Raw genomic sequence first — 10,263 nt, forward strand, 5'->3', positions numbered from 1 at the left:
TTATTTTTGCACCCTTTGGCAGTTCGTAAATTGCATTCCAGAGCGTTGGCCCGAGGATGCTTATGGCACGCCACCGGAGATATTATATTTTTTGACTCTGTCGTCTGTTCCATAAATCAAAACCCGGTCGGAGAGATAGTTGCTTATAATCCTCCGAAGATATGTCAGAACTTTAAACTTCTGGAGGGAGTAACCAGCAAAATGTATAGTTATGTTATTGGTTTTGTTCCATTTTATTAGGTGCTTTTTTCTCTGTGTACAGTAAACCAGCTTACGCAAGTTTTTTGATAATATATGTAAATATGTCTTAATAGATCTGAAGAAGATTCCGAATAGACCTAATACTAAATTAACATTACTATATGCATACATACATACATATGTTCCTCGTAATGCGACCTATCATCTATAAAGTGATCGCATCGACCTCTGGTTCCACCAGCAGATCTGAGTTTAGCGAAGAAATGGGATGAATAAAACTATGTTCAGGTCCTATATAGGCGTTGAGTTTCCTTAAAACGCCCATTACGCCGAGTAGAGCTTAAAAAAAAAATAATACAAAACTGTTCTAAAAATAATACTAGCATATGTATAACGAATCGAGTCCAAGGACCTGAATAATATTTTATTTTCTGTTTCTTCTTTTTTTTTATAAAAATAATAACATGAAATCAGATAGCGGCTGAATTGCGGCAATTTAAGGATTTCCGTTTCGAAGTGCAGAGTTTGTGTACGTGCTTACATTTATGTCAACCGTTTTAGAGATAACAAAAAGTTATAGAAATTTATGAGCATTTTACTTAATTGTCGGTACGCTTAAAAATTTATTGCTTTGACACTAATTGGTCATTCTGTTGATACAAATGTATGTATGTGTATTCATATGCATATGGATGGTCGCTCTTAATAAATTATTCCATTTAAAATTAAAATATGTCAAAATTCGTAGATAATAAATTTCAAAACTAAACAAAAAAAATATTTATGTGCATAACTACGAGTATGTAGTGCAGCAACAAATATGACTAAGCATTTGTTTTTGGTGGTAGAAAATATAAAAAACTCTACGAAAACGAGAATATTGAGTCCTTTCCGAAGTATGTAATATGGGGAGTATGTGAAACCAGGGCTGCAAACCGATTTTGTACCGAACGGCGCGGTTGATACGCCAATATTTTAACTTTCTGCCGAAATTATGAAATTTATTGTATTCCAAGATCACAGGCAAAATTCTTTGGAAAAATATTAAAATATACGTCAGCTGAATACCTCCATTCATATTATTTTGCTTCCGTTGATAAAATTTAATTTTTATGTAGGCTTAAACTCAGGCTTGAGGTGACTTTTCGAAAAAAATTGTACCATTTTTTTTTTTTTTTTTTTGGGGGTAATGTATCCTAATGAAAATATTTGTATATATGCACTAGCAGAGCCAGTGAACTTCGTAGCGCTCAAAATTATTATTTTTTGGTCCAACATTTTCACCAACAATTCACGTTCACGATTTATCTGCTAATATTATGGTATGAAGTAGGGCGTTCTTGAAAATTTTTCTGAGATAGGGCTTTTTCGAACTGGTTGCCAAGATAGGTCGATCTTCCACTCAGTTACCGAAGTCAAGTTTTTCGACCCGTACCCGCGAGATTTCATTGGAGCGCGCCGGTCCCTTTTCAAATGCCGGGCCCGTACCCATCTCTAGTTCGCACCACTGAACCGAACCGAACAAAAAATTAATTGGCATTCTAATTTTATCTGGTTGATGTAGAAAAAAAAGTACTTGTTGACGCCATCCTTTGGCGCAGCACTCTGCAATAGCTAATAGGTTAAAAATCATTTCACAAAAGTTCATAAACAAAAATTGTATTTAACGTTATTGAGATAATTTTTTAAATCAACTCGTGCCAACATGTTCACAGCAGCGTAACGTTAATATAAAAACCAGGCAGGCGATGCTTAAACAAATTATAATTAGTTGAGTTTTTATTGTAGTTTAATTCTAGTCCAAATTAGCCAAATTAATTTGGTATGGCTATCAACAATTTCGCTATTTCAAATTGCCCAAAAATCATTAAATCGAATTAGTTGATATTTTCAATAAAAAAGTGTTTTCATTTCTAAAAGCGCATAAACAGAAAGTTTTTGCAGAAAAGCAACAAGTTAAATGCAAACGGATCTAATTTTGCTTTCGCATTTTATTTTTCCACTGATCACTAAACATTAAGTTCGCTAATAACACCTATTAGTTTTAATATTAAATGAAATTAAATTTTTCTTTCTTACAGCTCATTAACTTGCTTGGAAGTAGTTTTAATAAACTTATTCGAATATTCTGTATATGACACATCTGTTAAATATGTCCATAAACAAGGAACAAATGGATCCATATATGAAGGCGACACACACCAAACGCTTCGTTGTAGAAGATTCAAGTAAGTAAAGGACATTTTATTGTATTGTATTAGTAATATTCTGTTTTTCAAGGACTAGGAAAATAATAATTGGCCACAAAAGATTAAAATTAAGCACTTGATGCAAAAGATCAGACTTTTAAAAAGTATTTAGGAAATACTTTAAACGATTGAAACAAATTATATATCAGACTAAAGATTCTAAAATTTAGTATCTCGTATGTATATATAATTTTTCCGTAAGTCTTAAAGTTGTCGATATATTTTCAAATAACATGCAAAAAATAATAATTTTTCATACTCAAACATTATTTTCCATACTCAAACATTTTCTGTATCGGGTTAATTCAGTAAACAATTGAATAAGCGTAAAAAAGGTCCGAATAATATTTCAAACTTTTTTTTTTAGTTTTTGTATGTCTATACTAGCAAATACCCGGCGTGCATTACTGCGCCTTAAAAGTATTTTTGTGCTATTTGGTACCCGTATTGTAATATTTCATTCATTTTATCAATTTAATTCAATACAAATTTTCAAACAGATGGCAACCCCCTTAAAAATTTTTTCGGAAGTCAACTTCCCTAAACCTTTTCAGTTTTATACCCATATTGCAATATTTAATTTATCTTATGAATTAAATTAAATTAGAGTTTTCAAACATGTGGCAACCTCCACAAAAATTTTTTAGGCTGTAAGCCTTATTAAACCTCTTTTTCTTTTGACAGCCATATTGCAATATTTCCTTTATCTTATAGATTTATTTAAACTGAAATTTTCAAACAGGTGGCAAATCTCAAATTTTTTTCAGTTAGACCTCTAGCAATACATCGATGAAAACTGTATTCATTTTCATGCATTAGTTTTCGAGTGATACGCATACAAACATACATAGGCCTGTAATTGATCTCATAAAACAACATCTTTTCACTATTTTAAAAGGATTAAATAAAAATAAATATTTCGACCCGCACTAGGATATATACATATCTGTGTTCGAATAGAAAAGTAGCTTATGTCGAAAGTTGGGCTTTAGTATAATGCGGCATTCCCTTTATTCTTTAAACGATAAAGAATTTTTGGATGAGACTCAATAAGAATATTGACTTGCTATTATCGGAACTATTTATTGCACGTTTATTTGCCAAAAGTTGTTCAACGGCTCAGCGCCTGTGAGTCATTCGCAATCGCTGCGAATGCCGATTTATAATAAAGCCAGCATTTTGACATATGCGACTTTTCCATAACCAATTTAAAAGTGAAATTGCATCTCTATCAGCGTTTTATGTAAATATTTTTCGTTTGCAATACGCTTTTGTAGGAGATGCTCAAACTTTTAAGGCATTCGGTAGCGAGTTCGCTTTTTTTAAATTTTAATTGTATTTGAGAGAAAACAGTTGTCATTTTACATACATATTTAATTCGATTCGAATCGGATGCCGTAATTCGGGCGTGAAATAAATTTTTTTGTTGCTAAAAAAGTTGAAAATTTTGATGACATTTTTTTTTTTAATTTTGATAAATTTTTCTGAACTGTACACAAATTTTTAAACTTTGACTTATGTGGTTTATATTGTAGAATATACTATATTTTTATAAAAAAATTAACGAAAAAAAATTATCACGTAAAACATTTTGAATATTGTAAAAAATAAAAGTATGCCATTTATGTGAGCGCCACTGTGTGTACTACACATGTAGAACATCGAACGCTTGGCATGGAAGTGTAATGAAAATTTTTCATTCACGGAAGGCGTATGGCATGTAAAACTGGAAAAGTAAATTCATTTATTGTAGGTTTGCACAACATTTAGTAGTCTGCGCAAACAATTACGGCGCCAACTGGTTTGCACAAACAAGTTTGCACAAGCCATCATAAAAACGAAGCGCGCTGTTTAATAAAATATAATGGCTTACAAAATCACATTTTAATTAGCAGAGTATTAGTTAATTGCATACATATGTATGTATGTATTTGCGCAATGTATACCATTGCCACCGACTAGTTTGGCTACTCCCTTTGCTTTAAATCATTGCGATTGCATCCATGACATTCTATTATCGGATCAATTTACTTATTCAACTTGATACTCATCTTCAATCGCTCGAATTAAATGCCACAATGTCTATGTATGTATGTACATACCTACACCACACACGCTAAACATTTACCGGGCAACCCATCAAAGGCGGAAAAGTGGTAAAACGTGTTAAACACGCACGACTATGTTTATTTTTTGTTGTTGCCTTTTGATATTGTTTTAGTTTGCATAATTGCCGCATTATAAAGAAGGTGTGAACGAGCGACTAATTTACATACATGCATACATATATACATACATATGTACATGCGAAATCGCACAGCGGTAGTTAAACTTTTTATTGCTTGTTTTGTTTTAAACGCAAAAGGAATTGATAATTTTTTGGAAGGGAATATATTTTTGCGTACCTTTGTATGGTTATAAAATTGATTGTGTTTAATAGTTATTAAAAAGTTCCCTGAAAGTATCTTTGAAATGTAAAATCGAATAAGGGCAGTCGTGAGTATGTAAATAAGTATTTAAGTCATTCGCTAATGGGTTTTTACACGTGTGTCTGGTGCGTTTTTTATTATCCATTAACTTCTGACCATGGGCCTATACCGAAAGATTGTGTACAAAAATTAATGTTTTAATTTCGTGCTTTTTATGTACAAAATCCTTGACACAATCAAGTCACTCGATTAAATTTGTGTAATTTGTATGAATTGTTCAACAAAAGAAGAATTTACATGTAACATTTACATGTTACATTTTGACTACAAGATTTAGTGAACATTTTTGATGCAACTTTATCAATTTAATTCCCTCTTTTACCGGTTATATTATAGGCCAAAAACGGACAGATAGTCGATTTAGCAGCGCAGGCCTATTCCGGTCCATATTAATCTATAAAACGTTGTTTAGTCTCATTTGAAAATTACAAATGCCATTGATTTTCACAAAGTGAAAACCAGTATTTATATACTCTAGGGTAGTGTGACCAGGTTTGCCTTTTGTTGCTAGATTTAGCATTCAATTTTATGCCATAGCCCCAGAAGTTTAGTTCCAGTTGCTTGGCTCTTTTTCTAGCCTTTCTTTACATCAAATAGTCATAATAAAAGTCGTACCGAAACTTATGTATAAAAATAAGTAGATGTCATGGTTGGTAGGTAGCATGGCGGAATTATACCAGGTGAAGTAATTAGAGCGAGAAGAAAGGTTTTATTTGTTTTATTTGAAAAATTACCTTTAAAATTTGACTATAAGGCAGCCGCATGTCAGAAAGTAAAGCCAGAAAGCTGTTTTTTTACTTCACCTGTTTATTGCGCCATGGGTAGGTCGCAAGCGTCGCCTATGCACAAGCCCAGGACCCAATTAGTGTTGATAGCAAGATTTTGATACGCTTTCTCTGAATTCCTTGATTTTCCTGATGCATTTTTTGATGAATCTGTTCAGGCTAGTAATGATGCATTTGGAGATCTTCCCTAAGTAGAGGTTATAACAAAAATTCTTAACATTTTAGAAACTACCGTTTACCGTTTACAAATAACAATGGCTGTGAAAACCCTCATTTCTTTGAGGAAATTATTAAATTTCGTTGTTTTTTTTTAAGTTACGTCAATGATTACTCAACACGTCAACTTAGCCGGAAGCGAAAATATATATTTTTTTTCCTGTTTTTCCTTACTTAATTTTTCATAGGATGTAACCTTTTCTGACTATTTTTAAAAGTCAATTAAGCTTTGGTTTTTATGCTCATCTGCTCACACTGCTCTAGAGTTTCCAATGCCACTTCGCTAAATCTCTTGGCCGTCTCTACAGACAGTCTCATCTTGTCAATATTCTGTCAGCAACTAATAAAAGTTCTTGCCTTAGAGTCCTCCATCTAAATTCATCTGAGGCGTTCTGCGGCTCTGCTAGAAGCATTCTTAAACCTGTTGGATTGCCTTTTCTACATTGGTCATTCGTCCTTCGGTGACAACTCAGTAATACTCCTACCATCTTATCACCCCTTTTGGAAGAATCACATAATGGATGGGAACGCTATAGTCTCGGATAGACTAAACTTTTTTGTGAGCGTGTCTGCCGATCCCAACATAGGATAACCTCGTATACCGACATAATTGATTCAAGACAGCTTTTAATGCTGATACCTAGGTCAAGTTTAGCTTCATCAGCATACCATGTTTGGACTTCTTCCCCTATCGTTGTGAGTAATCGTCTGCGAGAGGATCACACTTATTGGATGATAACTTCGGTAGTATTGCCTCTGTGACTTTTACAGCGGGATCATTAAAAAAAATGATTTAAAGCCCTATGAGTTCGTCATGATTTTTGATTTTTGACTATCACATACATACATACTTATGTGATATTTTCATTAAGGGGTACCAACTATCTCCTTTGCGAATTGTCAACCGCAACCAATGCTTTGCCAACTGCCGTAATGCGAAAATTGCATAAATATACTAAAGCCATAAAAATGTTAATCACCAATTAATTTATAAAACAAACAATTTATAGAGCTAACATTTAATTAGAATGCACATAAAATCAATTAATAAACGATATGTATGTATTTCTCTCTTATTTTGAAATGACAACGGATTGATACTCATATTGAGTAAGTGTACTCCAAAACGTGATTAGCCATGAGAAATCAATATCATTTGAGACATATTAAATTGGCCTAACTCTGATTCTGTGTGCTAAAGAGGAATGAAAGTGGCTCGTTAAATTTGGTGAATGCGTGGCGATGAAAAGAAAAAAGTACTTAATTTATGCGACTTACGTTGGTGGCTGATTAATTTAATTTAAAAGCAAATGTATAACTGTAAAAGCAATTTCGATGTATACTAAATATACAGACATATAAATATGTACATATGTATGTATAAGCAAACACATCCCGGCAGTTAGGTTTTATGTTGATTTTAAGGCAAAGTTTACCACAGTTAACGGCAGTTGCTACAACTGGACACAAAATATACAAGAACGCGTTAAAAAAAAGCAACGTTAGCCCCCTACAGCTGTTAGGAGGCAATTGGATGCAGTTAGGGCTGTCCCGAAGCATAATGCACTAGTTTTACACAGTGGTTGTTAAGCCTATTCAGCTCGTCGGGGTATTGGTATGGTGACCAAGTCTTGGGGGTTTTCTCAGCCCGACTGAGGCTGGAAAACTCATTTCGCCTACCCGACTATTGCAGCGTCTTTTAAGCTGAGATTGCTGCCATACAGTAGGCGATTGAATATTTACTTGCAGGACAAGCAGTATGTAATAATCTCTTCATCTACTCAAACAGCCAGGAGGCACTTAAAACGCTCGACTCGGTCACATGCAGTTCAAGAATCGTAGCGGGCTGCTGCATATCATGGCTGAACAGTATGCTCTTCACTTGGTATGGGTGCCTGGGCCCCAAAGAATGCCAGGCAACGAAAAGGCGGACGAACTCCTTGTACAGAAGCAACAGAGACGAAGAAGAGCCGAAAACCCGAAAACCCCACGGCACCTGCTTTGCGAATGTCCCGCACTTTGCAAAAGAAGATGAAAGTTCTTGGCCTCAGAATTCTTCGTAGATTTAACCAACATAGGCGAAGTAGGAATACAGCAACTTTTGAGTTTCACAGACTCCACATGATGGTTTGAGTAGGAGGGTTCTAATGTCCTGCCTGATATCACAACGGGCCTTCACTTCAACCTAACCTAACCTAAGGCACAGTGAGTTAAAATGACTTGGTTTGTAACGGTTGAAGTGAATCTAAAATAAGTTTGATAATCATACTCGAGAAATCAACAATGAATGTTAAAAAGTTGTAAAAGATTTTAGTGACAAAGTAATGTTCAATTACCTCACTTTATTCCAAATAAAAAAATATAACAGACAGCTCTGGAAGGAGGAGGAGTTTTAGATGCTGCACCGAACCGAAATTCCATAGGGACTTTAAGATACCAGACCATAGCAGTATCTTTTAAGCCAAAGAGTTTGCAATAAAGAAAGTGGCAGAGCTACTACATGATACTACATACTTATACCACATACCTAGTCAGGCGACTATTAAGGCTGTGGAAGTCGATGCAAGATCTGACGGGCTAGCCAAAGAGGGCGTTCTCTTAGACGCCTAACTAGCGATGTGCATACATGCATACATATTTATATACCTATTCCTGTTTAGGAAATCACAAGCGGGCCGCTAACTTCCTTTTAATTGTGGTTTAGGCTAAACATTACTTAAGACCGCCTCGCACTTATTGGCATATGTGTATATTAGGGCGGGTCAATTTGTATGGTCGATTTTTTTGACTATGTGCATATAGCACGGAAAGATGCTACGTCTGATTCTAAACAAATTTGCCGAAGAAACCATGGGTCTAAAATCTATTTTGAATTTGCCAAACTGCGAAAATGGGTTTCTTAGCTTTTTTTCTGTAGTGTCGTAAAGAAGTGCTTAAGTTTTGTATAAAAATATGCTATAATTGGTTTTTTCTTAAAACTTCCACCAGAGAGCGTAATCGTGAAAATTTTCACATTTTCTTTGAAACCTATTTTCGCAATTTGGTATACAGCAAATTGATTTTAGATCCATGGTTTCATCGGCAAATTTCCATAGAATTATACGCAGAGTCCTCCTATGCTATACGAGTATAGTAAAAAAATTTACTCGCCCTGGTGTATATGAGCAAATCTCACGAATTGTTTTAGTTAGTGTCACTCCTTTCTTTCCGCAGAAAAAAACCCTAAAGCATTCTTCTTGCATTTATTTCATTCAATGGAGTTCCAGAAACAAGTACAATGAAAGATAAATCAAGTATTTGAACAATTTAAGCCTTAAAACGTTTATTTAGGCGAAAACGTATCAAAATTACTAATTTTGACACTAAAATTCCATTTTTACAATTTTTATTGGTGCACTCGAAACTCAATCTAAAAATTTTATATGCACTAAGAAAGAATTATACATATATGTGCATAAAGACTACTGTGCAAAAATCTAAAACGCCAATATTTAATCACTTTTAAATAATATGGCTTTTAAGTTAAAGGCCAGTATGCAGCTCTCAAGAAAAGCCAAAACTTAATATAAAATGACGTACAAGAAATGGCTAAGAACTTTCGTTAAGGCAGTACGCAGTTCTTAAGAAATTTGCTTCTCTTTCTACAATGGTTTTCTAAAGTTTTTTTATGAAAAAAGAGCACAAGGTAACCCATGTTTACAACAGAGATAATGACAATTTTTTTCTTGACCGTTTTCATGAGAGCTGCATACTGGCCTTAAGGCGTGCGAGTAAACAACGTACGCAACTATGGGTATATGAGCACTTTTTTGACTAATTTTTTTTTAAAACCGAGTTTCACGAAAGCAATTTAAGTGAAAAATTATTGTTTTAATTGATTTTAATATAGAAACTGACAGAAAAAAAATAATTTTTTACTTAAATTGCTTTCGTGAAACAGGCAGTAAGTTTCCATTTAAATACAATTTCGCGATGGCATCTTGTTCTTTATACAAAACCAAAAACACGTTTCTGTCGAAAAATATAACAATTCGAAAGATTTGCTCATATACATAAATTTATTGTTCCAACACCTTCTTCTTCTAAGGTGTTGTACCATTTTAAGAGGGAAAAGATAAATCAATTGTAATTGAAGTTCACGTAGCTTTTTTTCGCTGGGACATTTTGGCACAAATAAGCTGCGTCATTCCATACTTGGACGCTTGAGACATTTTTAAGCAAATGTTTGTCTGTCTGCTAAGAACACGTTTTTCGTAGTGACGCGATCATTGAAAATACCTTAAGTTCATTGTACAGCAGCAATAAGTGTCGCACCTACATTTT

General features: G+C 34.0%; 1 protein-coding gene across 1 annotated transcript in view; it reads left to right on the top strand.

The window, feature by feature from the left end:
- Nucleotides 1-2,281: 2,281 nt before the first annotated feature.
- Nucleotides 2,282-10,263, top strand: part of LOC118733307 — a 16,658-nt gene continuing 8,676 nt past the window's right edge. Inside the window, exon 1 of the mRNA XM_036462657.1 lies at nt 2,282-2,429. Coding sequence (XP_036318550.1) covers nt 2,336-2,429 — 94 coding nt within the window. The 5' untranslated portion in view covers nt 2,282-2,335. The remainder of the gene's footprint in view (nt 2,430-10,263) is intronic.

This window comes from Rhagoletis pomonella, unplaced genomic scaffold, assembly GCF_013731165.1.
Source record: "Rhagoletis pomonella isolate Grant_MI unplaced genomic scaffold, Rhpom_1.0 Rhpom_scaffold_00002, whole genome shotgun sequence".
Taxonomy (NCBI): Eukaryota; Metazoa; Arthropoda; class Insecta; order Diptera; family Tephritidae; genus Rhagoletis; species Rhagoletis pomonella.